Raw genomic sequence first — 24,109 nt, 5'->3', positions numbered from 1 at the left:
TCAGCTGCAATAATCTGTTCTCTTAGTTGTAGTAGGGTGTGAGGGCGCCTTCTGAACCCCTTTCTTTTAGATGTCCCCAAAGAAAGAAATTGCAAATGCTCAAATCAGGTGACCTCGCAGACCACTGTAAATCACCCCTCAGAGACACCAGACGTCTGGGAAACATGCGTTTCAAAACATTGAGTGACATTCGAGCTGTGTGAGCTATAGCCTATACTGAGTATAGCCCCATCCTGCTGGAACCACACATCTCTCAATGCTTCATTTCAACAATGTTTTCCATCATGGGTTGCAAGAAATTTTGCAACATTGCAGCATTGCAATCGGAATTCACTGTCATGGTTACTCCCTCCTCTGAGAACGACTCCAACAGTGTGTTGCAGCTAACAGCCCCCATCTTCCAGATATTGTTTTCAAAACATAAGTATTCTAAATGGTATGTTATGCTAGCCTCTAGGAAAATAAACTTTCTTCTTTATGTGCCTCCATTACTCTTTTATTTTACCTCAAAACTGCTCAATTGGTTCTGCTCCACCCTATATATTGAGAGGTTGAGATTGTATTGACCTTTTAGGCAATTAGAAAGATTTTCCTCCCTAATACGAGTATTCTAATTAAAATATTTAATTTCATTCTTTAAATATGCCAATTTAAAACTAGAAACAAAACAATTACAATTATAAAATTATATAAAATAATTAAGGGGACCGGCTACCTAAAACCGAGGTAGCCTATAACTCCTACAGTTATTATCTGATCATCATGAAACTTCACATACATACGTAAAATGTAAAAATAATAACATTTTGCTTCTATGAATTTTTCGAAAAAATTGATAGAAAACGTTTCAAGTAGAAACTATATTCAAAGATTTCAGCAGCTAATTACTTTATATCTAATTACTTAAAGAACTCTCCCACCCGCTTCCCTTTAAAGAGACGTCATGAACGTAAATATTGGCGTACAGCAATGGAAGTGGTACCATTGGAAAGAGCAGAATTCCAGCTTTCAGATGAGCACAAAAACCGAAAAACGACAAAATTGAAAATTTTAGGTAGCCGGTCCCCTTAAATGCAGTGAATGGATATAAAATATTTGAATTGTGCACATGTCTATTTCAAACAGTGTTAGCTTTTCTCATAACTTAAGTCTCGTTTCAAGTCGTATGAGGTTTGTTTGGTTGTCGTTCAGTTTATGTTTAGTATTGGTTTATTGGTCTGAATTAAATGGGAACAGTGCAGTCAGTCACTCAGTCACTACTAGTCAGTGTGTATAGAAGGTAGAGTCTGGTAGATTTATAGGACATAAAACTAGTAGATCTATTGATAGTGCTGTGCAGTGTGCAATCATCTACCTATCTGTTATGTGACTCTTCAATGTTTAGGAGATCTGCATTCCTGAAGTGTTTTTGTATATTGAAGTATGTATGTATTTGTATTTTGTTTGTTTGTCAATAAGTGCCCTTTTTAGCCATCCATTATGATCCATATACTGTTATTGTTAGTAGGCTAATTGCAACATGAAAAATAACACGTCAAAAAAGACAAAAAAGCTGAAAAAATCAAATAAATAAAAAAATCATGAAAAAATAAAAAAATCATTGATTTTTGATTTTAAAAAAAAAAATAGAAAAAATCGCCAACCCTGAGAGGCACAGTGTCCTTTTAGAGTAAACAGAAGAGTTAATAATTTAGACTATTTATCAAGTTCTTTTAATCTATGGTACTATGGTCTAGGATTATGGAAGCTCTGGCTATGGCCTTTAAATTCAATACATTCCACCTGGAAACCATGCTCAGGAAGATGTGCCATATGCGTGGGAATTTATATAATTTTATATATCTGGAAGGTGCGCCATACCATGCCAGTAAGAAAAATGCACTGTGGTCCTAAAATAGTTTAAGCATTTATGCGCAGCAGTGAATCTCACACAAGCATATATCTGCATTGTCACTGATTGTGACATTTGTGTGGCCGTTGGATATGAGTTGAATAGATCTCTAATGCATCAAGCGTGAAAAACATCTAATCTACCTTTAGGGCCCTGATAAAGCTTTTCTGCCATTTCTGAAACCCCGAGACTTCTATCAGATCAATTACCTCCTATTTAATTGTTAACAAAAGTGCATGACCAGGCCACAAGATTCCAAATCTATTATAAATTTGTCACATTTGAGCTGCATGATTTCAGAAACAAGTGGGAAAATTCCAATCCTGCAAACAAATTTAACCCACATTTGGCACAGTTATGAATATTGATTCATAGATCTCCATTCGGCATGAATCACAGAAGTAAAGACGGCCACATGGCTTGAGATGTCTTATCAGTGCCTTCTAATTAATGATTGGTTGTGGCTAGTATGGTGATCAGATAATTGCTGCTATATACAGATAATACGGTTGTATGAACCTGTAGGCCAATGCTGAGACTACATTATGTTCTGGACATCTTCCTGGCCAGAGATATGGACATGATTAATACTCAATAAAAATATGTGTAAATAGACTGTGCTATTTAGGTTGATATGGCTTAGATAGAGAGTGTTATTAGATTATGTAATACAACATATTCAAGAAGAACTATATCTCTTAAGTAAGGCACGACCTCTTTTTGCAGCTTCACGGCATTGTCTAGGTGCTGATTTGATAGTTCAAACAGATATTTTTGGCCCAGGTTGAGAGCCTTTTGTGGCAACTTTGAATGGATACAGCTTGGTAATGGGTCTAACAACTTTTCCAAACTCCAAAGTCTGTAACAAATTCTACAGAACAAACGTGATTATCATTATTAACAATCAAAGAAATTATTCTTCCCAATTTCCAAATTACACAAGGGTGATCTCTATGATAACTGTACAATACCTCATATACCTTAACAGTAATACTAATAGTATTACCACATGCCCACTGTAAGTCCACATGGCCATCAAAAGTCCACACTGCCATTGTAAGTCCACAAGGCCATCATAAGTCCCAAAGAAAGGTGGCCACCCCAAGTCCACATGGCCATCATAAGTCCAAATGGCCACCATAAGTCCACACAGCCAATGTAAGTCCACATGGCCACCATAAGTCCACACGGCCACCATAAGTCGACATGGCCACCATAAGTCCACACGGCCACCATAAGTCCACATGGCCACCATAAGTCTACACAGCCACCTTGGCCATTGCAAGTCCACATGGCCATTGCAAGTCCACATGGCCATTGCAAGTCCACACGGCCATTGCAAGTCCACATGGCCATTGCAAGTCCACACGACCATTGCAAGTTTACAGGGCCATTGCAAGTTCACACGGCCATCGTAAGTCCACACAACCATTGTAAGTCCACACGGCCATCGTAAGTTCACATGTCCATTGTAAGTTCACACGTCCGTTGTAAGTTCACATGTCCATCGTAAGTCCACATGGCCATCGTAAGTCCTCACGGCCGTCATAAGTCCTCACGGCCGTCATAAGTCCACATGGCCACCATAAGTCCACAAGGTCACCGTAAGTCTACACAGCCACCGTAAGTCCACACGGCCACCGTAAGTCCACTCAGCCATCAGAGGCCCACACGGCCATCATAAGTCCACATGACTACTGTATGTCCACATGGCCATTGTAAGTCCACACGGCCATTGTAAGTCCACATGGCCATCGTAAGTCCACAGAGCCATTGTAAGTCCACACAGCCATCGTAAGTCCACACGGCCATCATAAGTCCTCACGACCATCATAAGTCCTCATGACCATCAAGTCCTCACGACCATCATAAGTCCTCACGACCATCATAAGTCCACACGGCCATCATAAGTCCACATGGCCATTGCAAGTCCACAAACCATTGCAAGTCCACATGACCATTGCAAGTCCACATGGCCATTACAAGTCCACATGACCATTGCAAGTCCACATGGCCATTGCAAGTACACACAGCAATTGCAAGTCACCATGACCATTGCAAGTCCACATGGCCATTGCAAGTCCACATGGCCATCAGAAGTCCACACGATCATTGCAAGTCCACACATCCATTGCAAGTCACCATGACCATTGCAAGTCCACATGGCCATCATAAGTCCATATGGCCATCATAAGTCCACATGGCCATTGCAAGTCCACATGACCATTGCAAGTCCACACAACCATTGCAAGTCCACACAACCACTGCAAGTCCACATGGCTATTGCAGGTCCACATGATCATTGCAAGTCCACACAGCCATTGCAAGTTCACATGACCATTGCAAGTCCACACGACCATTGCAAGTCCACATGGCCATTGCAAGTCCACATGGCCATTGCAAGTCCACATGGCCGTTGCAAGTCCACAGGGCCATAGCAAGTCCACACAGCCATTACAAACCCACACTGCTATTGCAAGTCCACATGGCCATTGCAAGTCTACACAACCATTGATGGTCCACATGACCATTGCAAGTCCACGTGAGCATTGCAAGTCCACATGACCTTGCAAGTCCACACGAACATTGCAAGTCCACATGGCCATTGCAAGTCCACACAGCCATTGCAAGTCCACACAGCCATTGCAAGTTCCCATGACCATTGCAAGTCCACAGGGCCATTGCAAGTCCACACAGCCATTGCCAACCCACACTGCTATTGCAAGTCCACATGGCCATTGCAAGTCCACATGGTCATCACAGGTCCACATGGCCATCGCAACAACATACAGCCATCGTAAGTCCACACGACCATTGCAAGTTCACATGACATTGCAAGTCCACACGACCATTGCAAGTCCACATGGCCATTGCAAGTTCACAAGGCCATTGCAAGTCCACATGGCCATTGCAAGTCCACATGGCCATTGCAAGTCCACATGGCCATTGCAAGTCCACATGGCCATTGCAAGTCCACAGGGCCATTGCAAGTCCACATGACCATTGCAAGTCCACATGGCCATTGCAAGTCCACACAACCATTGATGGTCCACACAACCATTGCAAGTCCACATGGCCATTGCAAGTCCACAGGGCCATTGCAAGTCCACACAGCCATTGCAAGTCCACATGGCCATTGCAAGTCCACATGGACCATTGCAAGTCCACACAACCATTGCAAGTCCACACAACCATTGCAAGTCCACACAACCATTGCGAGTCCACATGGCCATTGCAAGTCCACATGATCATTGCAAGTCCACATGACCATTGCAAGTCCACACAGCCATTGCAAGTCCACATGGCCATTGCAAGTCCACAGGGCCATTGCAAGTCCACACAGCCATTGTGAACCCATCATGGCTATTACAAGTCCACATGGCCATTGCAAGTCCACATGGCCATTGCAAGTCCACATGGCCATTGCAAGTCTACACAGCCATCGGAAGTCCACACAGCCATCAGAAGTCCACATGGTCATTGGAAGTCCACCCAGCCATCTCAAGTCCATACGGCCATTTTAAGTCCACATGGCCATCTTAAGTCCACACGGCCATTGTAAGTCCACACAGCCATGGTAAGTCCACACGCCCATTGCAAGTCCACACAACCATTGCAAGTCCACATGACCATTGCAAGTCCACAGGGCCATTGCAAGCCCACGCATCCATTGCAAGTCCAAACGACCCTCATAAGTCCACATGGCCACCAGCCCACATGCTCCAATGTTTGTGCAGTGCAGAATTAATGGTCCGGTTTTGTGCAAACACCTGCATGAAAAGAAATTATTTAAATTTTATATGCAAACTGCATGGACCAATGAATTAAAAAATTCATGATTGGGACAAGTCACCGAAAACATACATCATCCTGAGTGTGGCCTGAAATCCACAGCCATCCCAGATTTAAGCCATGCCTAGAGCTTTCCAGCCATTTTCAGAGCTGCAAGATTCCTGCTGGATGAACTACCATTTCTCCTATCCAATTGTTATTAAAACTGTACAATTGGGCTAGTAGATCAAAACTTATTAAAAATTGGTTGTTTTGTAACTTATTGGATTTAGGTACAAGTGTATAGAAAACAACCAACAAAAATGACGAAACTTTTATTCAGAAGTCCTGGCAAAGTGGTTAACATCTTCCAATAGGGAGATGATAATGGCAAAGGTTGCAAAAGCTGTAGAATAAGAATGACATCACTATTGGAACAGTAATTGTTGGGCATATAAAACAATATTAGCTTGCAATTGGAATGAGTCACTAATGCGAGATTGATGATCTCTCAAGTCTTACCACAAAAGCGACGTTACAGGACAATATTATTTAGATCCGGTTATGGAAAAAAGAACAAATAGCAGGTTTCAAGTCCAATCGGTAAGTTGAGTTGCGGAGATTCTTATCTGGTGAATATGAATGGTTGACTTAGTGCAAAATACCGAATAAAGTCTAGCTAATATCGCAGCGAATAACAGTCATACCGTAAAATGGGGTAACTTTGACCACTTTTTTTTCAAAGTGATGCCATTTTTTTACTAGATGAATTAAACTTAAATTGAAACATGCAAAATACAGGTCTATACTCTAGCTTTACTCACCATAAATTGCTGGCTCCTGCCTCTCATAGTTTTGATGTAATTTAAAAAAAAGTGATGGTCTTTGTTACCCCAGCTCATGGGGTTTCTTTGACTGGGTGGTAAAATCAATTTTATTTTATGGTAAAATAAATCCAAATAACTCCATGTTGTGGTGCATTGTAGTAGAACTCTTCTAGTTACATATGCAAAAGACAAATTTTAGGAAAGTGTCATAGTTTGCAAATGGGGGGCACCGCCCTCCAATGGGCGAAATGTGACCACCTAATGGCAGCTGTGACGGGGTAGCATTGACCGGTTTGGAAATTAAGTTAAAATTACCATATGTAAGACTGTAGAGTCTGAGACATGAAGAAAAAAACATTAATAGGTATATCAAACAAAATATGTTATATAGGTACGTATGGTAATTTTAACTTGATTTCCAAGCCGGTCAATGTTACCCCATCACGGCTGCCAGAAGGTGGTCAAAGTTTCCCCATTGGGACGCGGTGCCCCCCATTTGCAAACTATGACACTTTCCTAAAATTTGTCTTTTGCATATGTAACTAGAAAAATTCTACTGCAATGCAGCAAAACCTGGGGTTATTTTACCAAAAAAATTAAAAAATTGGAGGGGGTACTCCGACAGGCTTTAAATAATAGCTTTTTTTTGTGGGTCACATTATTAATTTTTTAACCTATTAGATATGCAAACTTTTTAAATCTTTCTATTGTGTTAGGTAGCCTCAGTATTAGGCCTTTGATGGCCATTGACAAAATTTTTCTATGTCAAATTGTTTTTGACTTTTGGGGGTTTTTGTTAAAAAAACAAGAAGTGGTCAAAGTTACCCCACCAGTCAAAGTAACCCCATTTTATGGTAGCAAACATAATCAGAATGAATTTATTGATACATACCTATTGTTACCAAGGATGGCAACCATAGTAAGAGTTCTCTTGTTGAGAACAATAAGAAGTGAAAAAAGTGAAAATAGGGTAAGGAGTGTTCACTCACAAGTCAAGGTAATAAGGGTGAAGTTAAGTTGAATGCATGCAAGTTGAATCCCACAAAGGGCCTGAAGAATTAAGTTCCAAAGCTCCACGGAGCCAAACCCTACGGGTTCAAAGAAGGCTCATAGCCAATAAGCAAATTGTGACGAGCGAACACAGGGGCGCAAACATGCAATTTAGTAACTTAATAAAAGGAAAACACATTTGCGCAAACACAAAATCAGAAAAAGACAAAAAGATTTCACGAATGAAGCAAATGGTTTCAGGATCTAATCCGCACAGTCGTAAGTCTAGTTCATCATTCTTTTGATAAGGCATGAGGCAGTTGACTTTGCCTACTAATAAGTGACTGTCAACAAGCGTAATTACAATAAAGGTTTTAACAAGTAAATGAATTTTAACAAACTGCAAGATTGCATTCATATGTAGGAAAATGCTAATCTACATCTATGTGTTGTCTGGCTGTCAGGGTCAGCTTTGACCATCCCATTGCCATGCTCAGGCATGCTGGCTTGTGCCCAATTCCTAAACACTTTGCTACCCCTAACAGCCATAGCTCCAGAGTCCTTGCCAATTTTGACAATGCGGTAAACTGGTTTAAATTCAATTGTATGGCAATGTTAGTAATTATAATTATGATTTTTTTTCAAATAAATCTTTGCGACTGTCATGACATAAAGAGAATTGCTTAACATTACTAACTTACCATCCTCCAATATGTACCTAAGTCCCAAATTGGTCATGCTTTTGCTTTTATAGTGTTTTATAAGGAAGCATTGATTTAACACCCTATACAGTTGTGGGATAGCTATGTATTGTGTCCCTTTTTTGTAGAAATGTTTTCTCTCTTTGTTCTTAAAACTGCAATTCAGGTTCAAAAGTATGTTAATTTTTACCTAGGTATAATGCATCTTAGTAGCTGCTGCTAAAAACTCATTTGCATTTGATATCACACTAATGAAGATTTACAACTATTTTTCTAGTCTGTGAAAAAAGTTATGTTCTATAGTTGATTGAATGATGAAGTAAAATAAATGTTCAATTTTGTTTCAAAATAATGCAAACAAACATAATTGGGTAGGTGATGCGATAGATAAATATTGTCTTGTGATGAACAAGGTTTAACTTGTTCAAGAGCATCTGGAGATGCCTTCAGTGCTGGAGGAGGCTGCGGGTGAAGGGCCTGCTAAGTGTGAGCAGCGCCAGGGGGGAACTTCTGTCTACAAGATTGTAGTGCTCGGGGAGGGGGGAGTGGGCAAGTCTGGTGAGTTTCCTATGATATTTTTGCTTGCCAAATCCTACAAATTCCATGTATGTAACTAGTAAATAATCTACAGTTTGAAGGCAAATATATAGGTACTTGCCAAGGCCTATTAACACCTTTGACTAAATGTATAAGTTAATGCAAACAGACTTCCATGATATATATAATCTGTAATATTTATTAAATGAAACATCTATTCTGTTTTTCTGCCAGCCCTGACCCTGCAGTTTGTGAGGCATTGTTTCCTTGACTACCACGATCCTACCATTGGTGAGTCTTTCTTATAATTACTGAAACATTTCTGCGTGTTAAATATTTATTCCAATTTGCAAGTCTAACTTCATGTTACCATATTATTTCTGTCCTGAATTATTTCTCACAGAGGCAAGCAGTGTTATTCTTGAGATGACAACTTTAGAAGTTTATTCCCAACATGTGTAAAAATGCTGTTATGCTGTTATTTTGGCATTGTGTGGTTATTTCAGTGAATGGTTGTGAAGTTTATGGCAATTTTTCAGAGGATGCTTACCAGCAGCAGGCCGTTATTGATGATGAACCTGCACTGCTGGATATCCTGGACACAGCTGGGCAGGTGAGCCCCCATGCTGGATATTCTGGACACAGCTGGGCAGGTGAGCCTCCATGCTGGACATTCAGAAAACTACTGGTGAGGTGATCATTTTGCTGGACCTTCTGGACGCTTCTGTGCATTCTTTTCATTGGGTGTTGTATTTGGTATTCTTGAAAAATTAATAATCAAATAGCAAGATTAAAGAACATGCAAAAGATGTAAGTCACTATAACATGTATGTATTATAAAAATTGAGGCCAGAAACCTTCATCCGTGATCAAATTCTCTTGAACAATGATGTAGTGCAAGTATATGTATTCTTGAATAATTAGTTTGCTTAAATCACAAATGCACCAAAAATCCAAAGGCAAAGGAAACGCCAAGTTTGAGGTAGATGAAAACATGATGAATTTATTGGCAATTTCTTTGCTTGCTTTAAAGTTCTCAATGAAGTAATTTTCTGTAATAAACCCTCGAGGGCTCATGAATGAGTGAATGATGCGGCAGATGGAGTTCACGGCGATGCGTGAGCAGTACATGCGCTGCGGCGAGGGCTTCATCATCTGCTACGCCACCTGCGACCGCCGCAGCTTTGACGAGGTGCCTCGGTATGCGGACCTCATCGGCGCCTTGCGTGCCTCCAGCGTGTGCCCCGTGGTGCTCGTGGGCACTAAGCTCGATCTGGCGCACCAACGCACGGTTAGTGTGGAGGTAGTGGACATGGTTGGAGCGCGACCAACCCTCTGGTCATACTTGATTACGATTCAATATCGCATCATCCACGACCAAATCATCGTCTCACATTAGAGCTGGTTACTGGAAACGGCTAGTGCTGGGGTAGTGGACACTGTTATAGCTGGGATACTGCACACTGTTATAGCTGGGTACTGGACACGGTTATAGCTGGGCACCAAGGTAGACCTCGCGCACAATTGTACGGTTATAGCCAAGGGACTGAACGCTGTGCGTGTGTGGTAGAACCCTTGAGAGCAGTTGTATTGATTCTTCTTAGTTATTTGGGAATTTAGGACGAGAGCAACAATACTCAATGGGTGTCTAATAAGCGATGTGAAGATTCATTAATTACGGGATGCATTCACACACCTGGCAACACATTCTGGTTACTCATACAGACAGGCTTCAAACACCTGGGATACTCATTGGTTTTACACTCTTGTATCACACAGGGGCATTCTGCTATGACACTCTCGCCCCGCCCCCTAACATTGCACCGCCCCCAATATCACTTGAAGTGTCAACCTTTCTATCATGCGCAGGTATCAACAGAAGAAGGCCTGACATTGGCTCAGTCGTACGGGTGGCCGTTCTTTGAGACGTCAGCAGCTCTGCGTCAAGGCGTGGAGGAAGTCTTCCACACTGCAGTACGAGCCATCAGATGTGGGCGTAAGAACCTACCTCTTCCCCCATGTGGCATCTTACCCCACACTGCTGATGGCGGGCTGCGAGCCGCTCTCAAGATGACGCGGTCTAAATCTACTGCGAATAGATGGAAGAATTTCAAACTAGCGCTACTCAACTTCTTTCGCAGGAACCGCAAATAACGTGGTAAATGAAGAGAGCAAAAACAACAATGGTGTTCCAGGAACAAACATTGAAATGGTAATGATGAGATGACTCAAGGAAGCACAAGTGTTGCGTTGACCTAAAAGCCAAAGATAGGTAAAATAATAAAAGTGTGAACTTTTCAATGAAACTGTGAATTGAGGCACTTGTTTGATGGTGTTCAGTGAACATCGTGCAATATACGTATGCAAGGAAACCATTAGAATCTTGGTAAATGAATTGCATGAGTTTTTATGAGCATGCAAATGTGCAATATATCCCGTCAGTGGCCATTGCTGGTCAGATGGACGTTGTTACGGTACATTAATATAGCGGTTTGATATCATATGTCCCACTGATGGCTAAAGTAAAGGCTCCATGGTTCGGAAACGTCAGCAGGTAATACCGTACGTTTTATGCCAGCGTAGTCAGCTGCTCCTGATGACATCAGCAGATGCCGCGTAGTCCTGCACTTAATTCGATACTCAGACGATCTGAAAGACCTTCTCATAGAAGTTACTTTTTTTCTCTATTTTGCTTGCCTGTTACTAATTGTCAGATCTCATATGTATAATAGTTCGAAACTCAGTGAATATATTTATCTAAATAATCAATATTATCTGCTGCAGAGATACTGACACTACACATAGAGCTACAACGTTCTATGTATTGTGTGCGTGTTCCTCTTGTGTAGGTAATATTTAATATGAGGTTAATCAAACCAAATCATTCAGCAGTTGTGAATTATGGCTCTAATTATTAGGATTCTTTTTTTAATTTAAAACCCATCAAGAAGTGACGCATTGGCAGTTGGCACTATATATATACCTATACATGTAGTCTCAAATAACTATCAATTTTGCCTAAAAATAGTACTATTCAAGGGCTTGGTAGGCATTGTTAATAAAAGGTTTTATTAGAATCCTGTTAGGAATAGCCTTGGGGTGTGCAAGAAATTAATCTGGATGTATACCATGAGTGTTTTTACTTTATATTAAAATTAAAAAGGCTTCTCTCTCTGCGCACCAATAATTCGAGTCACAAGTATTTATTTTATAAGGATATGTAGGAGTAAATTTGTAAGGTTTTATCAAGACAAACTTCACACGATTTTATGTCTCCACAACTACGCTAGTCGCTTAATTAATCTCAATGAACGCTGCAATATGTTAGATCTGCAACTATGCTTTGCATTTTATCTCTACTTATTATTAAGAGCTGTGCTTATGCGCTCCATTTAATTATGTTTGCAACTGACCTTTTCCAGGTAAATGTTTGCTACTTTTGCTCGTCTATATACCAATGATATTGCATTAAGTGCTTTAATATAGTATGTTCTAACATTGTCTCGGTGTTATTTTCATGTCTTCAATTCCAAAGTTTAGTTCGGAGATCAAACCAGGAATCGGATGCAGTATGTTTATTATCCTGCCGGTGCTTAATAGGCAGAGACGTTACGACTGGCGTAGCTGAAGCCCGCATAATTAGAGATGAAACTTCAGTAGCTATAAAGCCTATAATGGTAGTCGTCTTCTGGTATGTTGGGCCAAATTCAACTGGTTTCCTAATATAGTCATCGAACCCACTTGTAGGGTGTCATTACTCACAACACCGACTAATGTGAAAAAACCGACTCTCTCTACGAAGAAAAAACGTTCTTCGGAGGGGTGCGTAGCCGTAGACCAACAAATTAACTTTCAAATCAGCCCTGAAGCAAAGATCAACCTTTTAAAGGCTAGCATCACGTCGATGTCCGACCCTCGGCGCGGCATCATTATCATCTGAGGGACGAGAGGGGATATCATTATAGTCTATAGATGTTGTCATCCTGGCACCCAAGCAGCTGTACTCATCTCACCACATGAACTTGAACCAACAATGATGGAAATTTATTCCTTTAGTTTCTAACAAATAATCACGTAGGCTACTCTGCCCTGTAGCAGACTTGTGCACGGAAAGGAGTATGAAAGAAATTCTGGTCTTGAGCAATGCTGACTCATGGTTGAACTATATAAGGTTGACCCACGAGAGGAACTTCTTTCAGTTCAGCTTTCTTGTTGCGTCACGTAGATCGAGAAACGTAAATAAACCCGGCATTCCCATGCCTGATTGGTCGACTGGTTTGATCGCATTTCGGTGATTGGTTAATGCCCGTGACGTCATTGAGATCAGTGACGTCACAGGCGAACAACGAGCTACATCCGCAAAAATGGGCTTCTGATGGGTCAACCTTATACTAGTTCAACCATGATGCTGACTCAATCGATAATTTTACGGACCCGCCTGCGGACTCGCGCAACTGGGCCGCTCATAATTCCTTCAATACTTAACGGATCTGCATGAATTATGAAATATGAGTATTAATTATCAATACGCTGCCGCAGGAATTATTACAGAATTTTACATGAATTATTTTTCAATTAAAACCAATAAACGTATTTTTTCAGCAACTGGGCCGCTCATAATTCCTTCAATACTTAACGGATCTGCATGAATTTTGGAATGTGAGTATTAATTATCGATACGCTGCCGCAAGAATTATTACAGAATTTTACATGAATTATTTTTTATTAAAACCAATAAACGTATTTTTTAAGCAACTGGGCCGCTCATAATTCCTTCAATACTTAACGGATCTGCATGAATTTTGGAATGAGAGTATTAATTATCGATACGCTGCCGCAGGAATTATTACAGAATTTTACATGAATGCATCCCCTTCGAAGAACGCCATAATTTAGAAAAAATTTTAAGCTAAACCTCCACAATTTTTAACAAACTGTCTTACTGGTCGAGTTTCCTTAATATACCAAGTGATTTTATCAATAACTCGTGATAAAAAAATACTCCAACTTGACGTTAAGTTGACGTTAGACGATAAAAACCATGGTTGAACTAGTTCAACTATGTTACAAACTATTATATAAAAAACATAATTCCGGATTACTGGACCAAAGACACACTCGGTGTGTCCGAACGCAATGTTTACATGCCACGAAACGATTTGTAGCAAGTGCCGCGGCTTGCAGATGGTTTGCGAATAAGGCTGAAAGCGGATAGAGGAAGCGAGATGGGGCTACTACTATTTTCTATGTCAATTGTTTCTATGATAGTTCAAATTTTTTTACTGACTCTTGCTCTCGGTGAGTTTTACAATGCTTGAAAGCAACATATCAATTTTTGCTTGTATAATCTGCACTGAATTTTTTGTAGAGTTGAGCTTGCTTACCTGGCAGCCTGGGAGGCTGGGCTTGAGCTATACTGCTGTAAAGTCAAATATATATGATAATTAATATTTCCCAATCTATAATATATTTAGCTAATTTTCATAGATTGAGCAATGCAGTCCAAGGAGCCTAATCTGTACAAATGTAAACCTGCAATTCAATTTATGGTTGATTTTGTCTCTTCAAATCTTTATTTATTAGAGCTGCTTTTAGTTTTTATTTATTATTCATATTACATACCTAGAGTTTCAAACCTGAAAATTAGGCAGAAGCTAGCCTTGAATGTGGCAAAAACACCACCACTATTTAGCTAACTGATATCACCTGTTTCTATGAGTATTAGTCTATTACGGTACCCTCCAAACAGACTGAAAGACAGAAAGTGTAAAGTATGGCACAGCACTTGCATGTGAAACATCTATCTTCAGGGCTGCAACTAGAGCTTTCCTGCCATTTTCAAAACCAAGATTCATGCTGCATCAATTACCTAGTACTAGTAACCTAGCCTACTATCTAATTGTTATCTAAAGTGCACAATTAGGCTCAGGCTGCATGATTCAAATGTACTGAAAATTTGTCTCAATGGAACCATAAAAATTGAAGTGTCTTGTACTGTTTACCAGTTATTTTATTGTCATGTCAATCATGAAGAGAAGAAAAAATTTTTAAAAATAAAGCCAAAGCTAAGTTTTTTTTTCAAAAATAATTTGTTCATATTTATCTGATTTCAAAAATATTATCTGTTCTGTCTGGTCAATCAAGATAGTGAGCAGAAATTTAGAATGCATGATGTGCCTAATTACGAGGCTTAGTCATTACAAATTCTAATTAACTTTGGGTGCTTGTATTTGCAGCGGCTGCTTTATATTACCTTGCTGAGCTGGTGGAGGAGTTTACAAATTTAACTGCAAAAATAATCCGTATAGTCATATGGGTGAGTAACTTCCTTTTGAATATATGCTTTTCCATAATTTCATCCATATGCTTTTGAAAGTGTAAAATAGCGCAAGTGTGCATTGATATCAGCTAGCATTGTTTAATGTAAAAAATGTTATATTTTTCTGTAATATTTTACTATAAAAATTCATTGAAAACACTGCCATCAAGAATAATAAAAAAAAAAAATGGTTCTGAAATTGATGATCAAAACAACTAAATCGAAAGTTGATTAAAATTGACAAGATGTCCTTCAAAATTGAAGGATAATAATTCAATTAATTCAAAGAATTCAACATATACCACAGAAACATGTTTATAGTTCATATCCCTTATGTTTTGCAGGTGACAACTGTGTTGTACATATTACTGGCTTGCTTTGAGAGCTTGCCTACCAGTGTGATTGTGCTGGGTTTTGTGAGTCAACTGCTGCATCTCTCACTCTTGACCCACTTCCCATTCTTCTATCTATCCTCACCTCCCTTCATTGCTGCAGTAGGTAAGTTACAGTCTCTACAATGATTTTTGTTTGAAGTAATTTTTATTCCGCTCTGCATTGTGTTGGAAAAAATTGCCTATTACTTCTGTGGCTGATTGGTAAATTTTTAAATAATACTGTACCTGCATATATAATACATTATTGTATAATTGTATAGTATAATGAAAACAACTGAAAGCGATAATTAGCTGATGAAGAGTCAGCCTTTAGTGTGATATTTCTTCTGAATCAATTGATCAATTAACTGACAGGAAATTACTCTGAGCAGGAGCCTTCATAGTTCAGCACTGCTTGGCCTTCTCATACTTCAACAGCACCTACTACCCAGTGTCAGAGGTCAGGCTTTTAACTCCCCATGCATGAGCAAGAAATTTGACAACTTAGAGTTTACGTTGATGATGTTGAGAGGCAAAGGTGTTTTAAAGCCACCAAGTTGCTCAAATGACTTAGAGCTCAGTATTTATCTTCAGTTTTCTTCTTTTTAGCGCATTTTCTCATTTATGGAAAAAATGCACTACTGTGCTTGCCATGTCTGTCTGTCTGTCCGTCTGTGACCTCAAGTTTTTGTTGACAAGAAAATGCGCTCTCTGTCACTCACTGCAGTGAGTACTGAGTTATATTTTTTATTCAGTTTTGTTTCTGCAGACAGCTAGTTTGGCGCGGTAATTTATGGATTAAGAAAAAGTTGCACTCTGTGCAGGTGGTGGCGTACTTCACTCTGTGTGTGTGGCTGGTGCCCTTTGGGTTCTTCCTGTCACTCTCAGCGAATGAGAACATTCTACCTACCAGAGCAGAGACTGCCCCTCTCCTCAATTCCAGTATGTCTTTGGCTCCATAGTCCATATATAATATTATATTATCAGTATATCACACGTTAGTATCAAGTTTCATCTATTCAACATTTACCACTGTAACAGTGGACATTGCTCTGCAACATACTATACCTGGTCAAGCTAGAGTGTGGTTTAAGGGTCATCCATATTTGGTCCTGATTAATAAAATGTCGATAAAATCAATCTACAGGTTATGCATCTAAGAGACCGTATGTGATTTTTCAATAGATCCTAGCTGCATCAATACGTGCTGGCTCATGCCACCTGCCACTCATGACGTTATCACGATGACAAGCTGGCTCATGCTACCTGCCACTCATAACGTAATCATGATGACAAGCTGGCTCATGCCACCTGCCACTCATGACATAAGCATGAAGACAAGCTGGCTCATGCCACCTGCCACTAACGACGTGACAAACTCTCAAGATGACAAACATAATGACAAACTCTCAAGAACATATCCCATATCAATGTCCCATGATTACACCTGGACCCAACAGTGCAATGAGCAGCTGCTGTTAACCCTTGCTATGGTGTGCAGATGATGACTTTGTGACCGGGTACTTCAGCAAGCAGGGCGGCAAGCGGTACGGTCTGCTCGCCTTCTTCAATTACCTCAAGGAGGAGTTCGTGCCGCTCAGGGCCAAGAAGGCCTTCTGATGTGGTGCCGCTCAGGGCCAAGGCCTTTTAATGTGGTGCCCCTGAGTGCCAAGGCCTTCTGATGTGGTGCCCCTCAGTGTCTAGGCCTTCAGATGTGGTGCCCTTCAGGTCAAGGCCTTCTGAAGTGGTGCCCCTGAGTGCCAAGGCCTTTTAATGTGGTGCCCCTGAGTGCCAAGGCTTTCTGATGTGGTGACCCTCAGTGTCGAGGCCTTCTGGTGTGGTGCCCCTCAGTGTCAAGGCCTTCTTATGCAATATGCTCTATATGGTCACTGCCGTGTGACCATGAAGAGAATATTGCTCAAGGCTACTGACGTGCACCTATACTAGATAAACGTTTTATCTACAAACGGTGTCACCAAATGCGAACACTCAACTCTGCAATTGTAAACAACACTACTCAAAGATTCACCACTTTAATTAAACAATTTCACCACACCACAAGCAATTTCTGTGTAAATAATGATATTGCTTGCAATGTCTGTGGAAAAAATATACCAGTGCAGGCAATGTGACTGCAAAAAATGTCACTGCAAGCAATACATCTGTACCAAACGAAGCCAATGGCCTGGCGATTAGTGATAATGTTGCGTGATTTTGTTCGTTTTTCACATTTGACCATCGTAAGTGCTGATAATATAGCTACCTTGAGTGGTGGGCAGATAAAATGTGACAGAAAAAGGTTGAATTTATGATATTTTCCCCTATTTCATTTTTAAGTTAAGTTAATACCTACTGACAAGCTATTCGGACGTGGTTGGAAAGGATAAAACTAATCAAATCTTGAGTAAATTATAGTCTAATGAAAGTTGATTACGGTAATTTTGTTTCGAAGTTTTGAAATAAATTATACCTAATAATTTAATTATGCTAGATTTGCCATAAAGAAGTGAGGGATTGCAAAATCATATTTTAGCTTCAGAATTTTTTGTGGTTTGCTTATGTTTTTCTCGGGGGTTGTTTTTGTCAAAGAAAAGTGTTGAATTTAAGCTTTCTAGGTGGTGGTTTGTGTTGGGGGTGATTCCGATACGTGATATTATGAGTCCATTACTGAACACCACTCTAGCATTAACACTGTCATTTTATTTTATTTTTAGTGCATGAAATTTACCGCCATTCACTCTCGTACAAGTATTTTCAAATGCTCCATGTTTTTGGCAAGAACAATTAAACCAATCGCGCTGATTATTTATTACAGAGTAACAGAGCTTTGAATTCAGTAGTTTAGTCGGATAACCGGAACAGTCACTAGCACTTGAATTATCTCACGAGGACTCAATTGAATGTCAATATTGTGCGAGTGTGTGTAATCTGATCGCTATGGAGCAGTTCTGGCTGGTAAAATTATCCAGGGAAAGATTCAAGGAGCTACTTTAGACTAGAATACCTCAGCCATGATATGTTAACGGCATTTTTAAATGAAGTGTCTTAGTAGCTTACCAAACTATAAACCTAACTCGAATTCTTGTTCATCCATTCTTCCTAAACTTTTGAGGTCGTTAAAGTTTATTCTGTATTTCAGTTTATAAGAAAAACTGAGTATTGTGGTAGTGATGAACAATACATATGCGGGCTTATTTGAGAACAATATGTAATGTCTGATTAAATGTCACGTTGTATTGTTTTTTCATGCGTTCAGCGTTGAACTGTTTTGTGGTCCTCAGCGATGCACTGAACCTATACCTGTGATTATTGTGTAGCTGAGGAATGTTGACTAGCGTATCTTGTCTGTGTTTGGGGTATATTTGCTATATTGTTTTTCCTACATTGGACGCAACGGCGGTTAGCAGTGACATTCTTTGCAAGGAATGTCGATATTCAAATGCAGTACATGCACTGTAGCGCATGAAGCATTGCCTTCATCTGCGCATCTATTCTAGAAAAAATGAGTGCGTCATTGCCGAATTAACGCTGCAGTTGTTTAAAAAATTAATCAGAAAACCTCACAAATTGACGAAATCTGCTGTTTTTTTAATGATGCCTACATCTTTCGGATGTCACAGCCAGTTATGATAATGGATAATTGTAACACTTACGACCTCCGAAGCACTTAGTACCTTCGAGTCTTAAGTGCTACCTGGCCTCCTGCACCACCAACGCGCATTTTCTCATTTATGGAAAAAATGCACTATTGTGCTCGCTATGTCCATCCGTCTGTCTGTCTGTCCGTGACCTCAAGTTTTCGTCGACGAGAAAATGCGCTCTCTGTCACTCACTGCAGTGAGTACTGAGTTATATTTTTTGTTATTTTACTATAAATTATTCAGTGCAGTGTCCTTGCTTGATTTCAAATTCTAGTTATTCTGTTGTTAATTATGTAATTGATTGGTATAAGTTTAACGAGTTACTGGAAATTTCAAGTTAATGTAAGATTCCTGCGCTATGGTCGAATGACTGAGCTCCTCGTTATGTTTTTTATTATTTACTGTATACAATTTATTTTGTTAATCGGAAATTTTGAGATTGGTAAATAATGAATCATTTTCTCTTTCGAGAAACTCTTCCACCTCATCACCATTCATCACGTCATACTCAGCACGTCACCCCTGCCACAAATGTTGTCAACATTTATTCATATGATTTAAACGCTGCCCTATACATAATCATTAACTAACAGTTCACCCCCCTGTCCCCTGATGTCCTGGTATTGCTCAGAATTCTTCACTTCGATCGTAGGCTTTACGATCATCGTAGATTTACGGATTTTCATTAGAATTTTATCTGTGTTGAAGGACCCTTTAACGGCAGTCAATGCTCTTCCTGCCTGAATCCTGGTAACAAGATATGCTTTATGTTGACTAAAAGTCAAACGCTTCATCATTTGTTTCGACTCTTAGGTTACCATACAACATCATGTGTCGTTTCAGGAATTGGAAAATAATGGCTTAGGATCCAGTCGATTTTTCGTTAAACCGAATTGCAGATACGAGACCGCTTTCGCGTTTGCTAAACGTTCCTTGCAGACTAATGATGTTTATTAATGATCGTCATTATGTGTTCACCGACAAAGGTTTAAATTTGTACGAGACCTGTTACGTGTGAGCGCTGCATGCTCAGCCGCTCATCACGGTGCTCGTAAGTTCAACAATGCCTATGCATTATTCATCAATATCCGCATTAATATGAATTTTCGGCAAATGACCTACAAATCAGTTAAGTCAGTTGACTGCATGAAGATTTTTGCTCTCGAATCGTGCATAAAGCACACCTACAAATATTATAGTAGTAGTATTTGGGTCTGGATTTAGTAAACGTTTTCTTTTCCATACTTCTGGCTAAATTTTTGAGCATTAAATTCACCGTTCACATTTAAATTGAGACGCAGCTGTCATTAGCGGAGATATGTGCTAGGGTTCACCTAATATTACTGCGATTACTTCACTGTATGTATGATACATCAGGCCCGCGCTAGTGTATTTTTGTATGTATGGCGTCTAAATAATTATATGTCTCTGTTAATTATCGGTGGTTTAACTTCCTTAACGTTACGGAGTGAGGACTGCACCTCCGATGTGGTGTGGTGGTGGATGATATGACGCCCTTTTGAAATTTCATGAGATAAAATTAGACACAACATCAAGACAGCGGTAGATATCGCAGCAAGCAAGGAAATTAATTTTATCTCCACAGAATGATTTTTACTGGGATGAAGACGTTCGTTGGAGGGCAAAAATAAAATTACCTATATGAAACACACTGAATTAATACACTTCATATACCCTTTGCTTCATGTGAACGATTAGAACATGACTCGCAATGAAGTTTTTTATAGAAATATAAACAAAAGCTTCCACAACACAGACGAATAGCACAAATATTGTTACGTTAGTTAAAGTCATCGGCACGCGCCGTACCTCGGGCAGCACAAAAATTGCTGGAATAAATTGGTGAGGGGCTCGCGTACAGGAATGAGATACGAGGTAAGGAAGAAACATAGGTTGAGAATTTAGTTTTTGATGTGATGGAGTGATGGCCGTTTTTGATGGAGAGATGGCCGTTTGATGGACTGATGACGGTCGAGTGATGGCCATTTGAAGGTGTGATGACGTGCGAGTGATGGCCATTTGAAGGTGTGATGACGGGCGAGTGATGGCCATTTGAAGGTGTGATGACGTGCGAGTGATGGCCATTTGAAGGTGTGATGACGTGCGAGTAATGGCCATTTGAAGGTGTGATGACGTGCGAGTGATGACCATTTGAAGGTGTGATGACGGGCGAGTGATGGCCATTTGAAGGTGTGATGACGGGCGAGTGATGGCCGTTTGATGGAGTGATGGCGCTGGCTGGTCGCGATGGTCGCCACAAAAAACTTGAGAGGATATCTAAGCTTAGAAATTATAGGAACGAAGGCTTACACAAGCATATGACGACACGGAGGAATCTACACCACAATTGAATGATAGTATTAATATACGATGCATTGATGAATGAAGTATGCTGCTGCAGCAATGAATAAGAAAACCTTCGATCTCGCGAAGTTCATTTATGTAACGAGACATCCGGGGCTGAGCAGCGTCGGAGTGAATGTTGCAATTGGAACATCTAATTTCCATCAAGATACACAGCAATAGGAGCAAGTGATAGACATAGACCATAACTCGAGAGCAGCTTGTATGCAGCCAAGAATGTGAGGTTCAGGTGGGGTTGCCTCCTAGCAAGCCTCTGAAAACGAGTCCTACAGCAAAGCTCTCAGACATTACCACTCCAGGCAAGAAGGTGGACGACGCGAAGATTCAAACTGTGGATCACTGCCACCAACAGCTCCAGCCAGGTTGTAGGAGCGTTCTAATTCAAAAATTGCTATTGCAAATTCCACATTAGTTTCAGGTCGCAATACGAAAACACGGCCTACCTAAGCAACACGTTTACAAACACGTCTTGCATAACCTTTCTCTCGTATATTATCTCTAATTATAATATGCCATCTGCTGCGGTTCAAATCCAGCATCTACACATAAGCTTTCCTTTCGTACAAGATTATGCTGGTTCACCAACATGCCGCACTCTTAAATCACTACATTCGAGCACAATCAGTTGATATTTCCATTTTATTGTGATGAGCAAAATAGAGAAAATTAAAGATAGTGAATATAATTTTGTTTCATTCTGTCAGATGGGTACGAGTGGCATTTGAATAAAACAAGCTCGATGAGTTTGAGAGGAATCTATATGCCAGCAACTGCGCGAGCAAGAATGAGTTATGAATTCAATTTAGCCACCAAGCAATTGCATGAGCATGAATGAAACATGAAAGGGATGTAGTCACAGGGCGGCGGCCAAGTCAACAGCAAGAGTTGAGCCGAGTCCCACGGGGCAGTTCACTTCTCGCCGGTGGAGTCGTCAGAGCCTGCGTGTGCCATCATGTCGCTGATGTTCTTCTCGAGGTCGTCGATCCGGTTACCCATCTCGTCTAGTGCTGGGCAGTTAAGGAACAATTGAGGCAGTTAATTGGCACTTGGCAATAGGTAGCATTTAGGTACAATGAGGGACATGATAACCGCTAATGGGATCATGAACAGCTAATTGGGGGACGTGGAGGATGACGGGACGGCACACACAGGGTCACGGGAGATGAGTGTTGATGGCAAGAGGATGAAGAGGAGACAGTGGAGAATAAGAAGGAGGTGAAAGAAAATGTAATGATAGGGTACAGTATAGAATGAGTAAGATAAATTTAGAAAAAAATATGGAGAGAGAAAGAAGAAAGGAATGAGAAACACAACATGAGATGTGGAGTATTTCACTTCGTACAACAAATCAGGATTGTAAACATGGCCAAGATTGATGAACTGTTGCCAAGGTAACAGGGAATTCACCAGTCAAATGCACTGTAGCCAAGATAACAAGGAACTCATGACAACCAAATTAACTGTTGCTAAATGAACTATTGTTGCAAAATAAAAGAATTTACATCAGCTCAAAGCAATAAGAGAATTAGGATCAACAGCCTTTTAGATAGCGTGGCATGAGGTTACAGCTGAGGTTAGCAGATGAAATAACAGAGAAACATTGGCAAGTAATTAGGAAATTTAGTAATTTTGCAGTGCATTCAAGTGAATTTTAAACAGAATGCAAATAAAATGAAGAAACATCAATATATTGAGTTGTTAGCATTAAAGGATATTTCTATGGATGATCTGGTCGGACATGATCTGGAATCGATCCTGCATCTGCTGAAGCAGCACTGCAACCTGCCAATAAAGTATAAAATTATGATAAATATTATCATCCATTAAATTAAAACGGAGTTTAATTCAACCATAGAGCAAGTAATTTATTTATTCAACTTGAGAAAAAGCATCAAAACTATGGACAATATTGGGATTAAATCTAAATGATATGGGAATGTCCAATAGCTAAATTATTATAAACTGAAATGTCATGGGCATCAGAATAAGACTAGATCAAAACAGAGTTTGATCACTGACTGCACAAAGAACAGAGTTTGAACATCAACAGACTTACATATTGTGAGAGGTCCTGCACATTTTTAGGATCAGGCACAGACACAGCATTCAGATTGTTAGCTCTTAGGTCAGCTGAGGAGTCCGCCATAGCACCAACTTATTATATCTTTAAATGCTCTGCTATTCAAGTTAAAGGTCACAGGGAAAAATCAAAGCAAGTGCATAAATGAACCAACTTAATACATGGCTAATATTTACATGGTTTTGAGAGATTGCTTCTGACAAAATTGGTTTTTCCAGAAGTTTCTTAACTCCTTGCAGCTTTGCAGTAAAATTTGCCATTGAATATTCCTAGAATTGATAATGCTTCTCAGCCATTGCATAAAAACATCGAGTGATACTTAATTGTAAAAAATATTTGATGACACTGAGTTTACCAGTTAAATGCTATGCACAAGTTACGAATGCTCAGATTCTAGCAGAGTTAGGTTTGGTTAGTTCTGACCCAGACTGTTAATTATATACCTATACATGTCATATGGCTCTTTATTTCTTGATATTAGCTTCATATTAAGCTCTTCATCTAGACACCTTGACCTTAAATTGGCATTTATTTCCAACTAAAACAATTAAGCAATCATTTCATCACATGGATTTCTATATGCTGCCCATCTG

General features: G+C 39.9%; 3 protein-coding genes across 3 annotated transcripts; 2 read left to right on the top strand and 1 right to left on the bottom strand.

Annotated features, from left to right (window-relative positions):
* Positions 1–8,321: 8,321 nt before the first annotated feature.
* LOC108676440 (GTP-binding protein Rit2) lies at positions 8,322–12,282 on the top strand. Its single transcript, XM_018164514.2, has 5 exons — positions 8,322–8,738; positions 8,952–9,008; positions 9,257–9,330; positions 9,817–10,008; positions 10,587–12,282. Exons 1-5 carry the CDS (start codon positions 8,621–8,623, stop codon positions 10,869–10,871), a joined length of 726 nt encoding a protein of 241 aa, XP_018020003.1. The 5' UTR covers positions 8,322–8,620; the 3' UTR covers positions 10,872–12,282.
* Positions 12,283–13,840: 1,558 nt separating this feature from the next.
* Positions 13,841–19,159, top strand: LOC108676429 (protein TEX261-like). Its single transcript, XM_018164504.2, has 6 exons — positions 13,841–14,015; positions 14,954–15,033; positions 15,381–15,534; positions 15,803–15,870; positions 16,235–16,352; positions 16,912–19,159. Exons 1-6 carry the CDS (start codon positions 13,943–13,945, stop codon positions 17,028–17,030), a joined length of 612 nt encoding a protein of 203 aa, XP_018019993.1. The 5' UTR covers positions 13,841–13,942; the 3' UTR covers positions 17,031–19,159.
* A 1,493-nt stretch (positions 19,160–20,652) lies between these two features.
* Positions 20,653–23,737, bottom strand: LOC108676521 (heat shock factor-binding protein 1-like). Its single transcript, XM_018164606.2, has 3 exons — positions 23,493–23,737; positions 23,152–23,218; positions 20,653–22,440 (listed from the first exon to the last, which is right to left on the bottom strand). Exons 1-3 carry the CDS (start codon positions 23,580–23,582, stop codon positions 22,346–22,348), a joined length of 252 nt encoding a protein of 83 aa, XP_018020095.1. The 5' UTR covers positions 23,583–23,737; the 3' UTR covers positions 20,653–22,345.
* Between the last annotated feature and the right edge of the window lie 372 nt (positions 23,738–24,109).

The sequence above is a fragment of the Hyalella azteca genome, unplaced genomic scaffold (genome assembly GCF_000764305.2).
Source record: "Hyalella azteca isolate HAZT.00-mixed unplaced genomic scaffold, Hazt_2.0.2 contig13059, whole genome shotgun sequence".
NCBI lineage: Eukaryota > Metazoa > Arthropoda > Malacostraca > Amphipoda > Hyalellidae > Hyalella > Hyalella azteca.
This window is presented reverse-complemented; position numbering and strand designations above follow the sequence as displayed.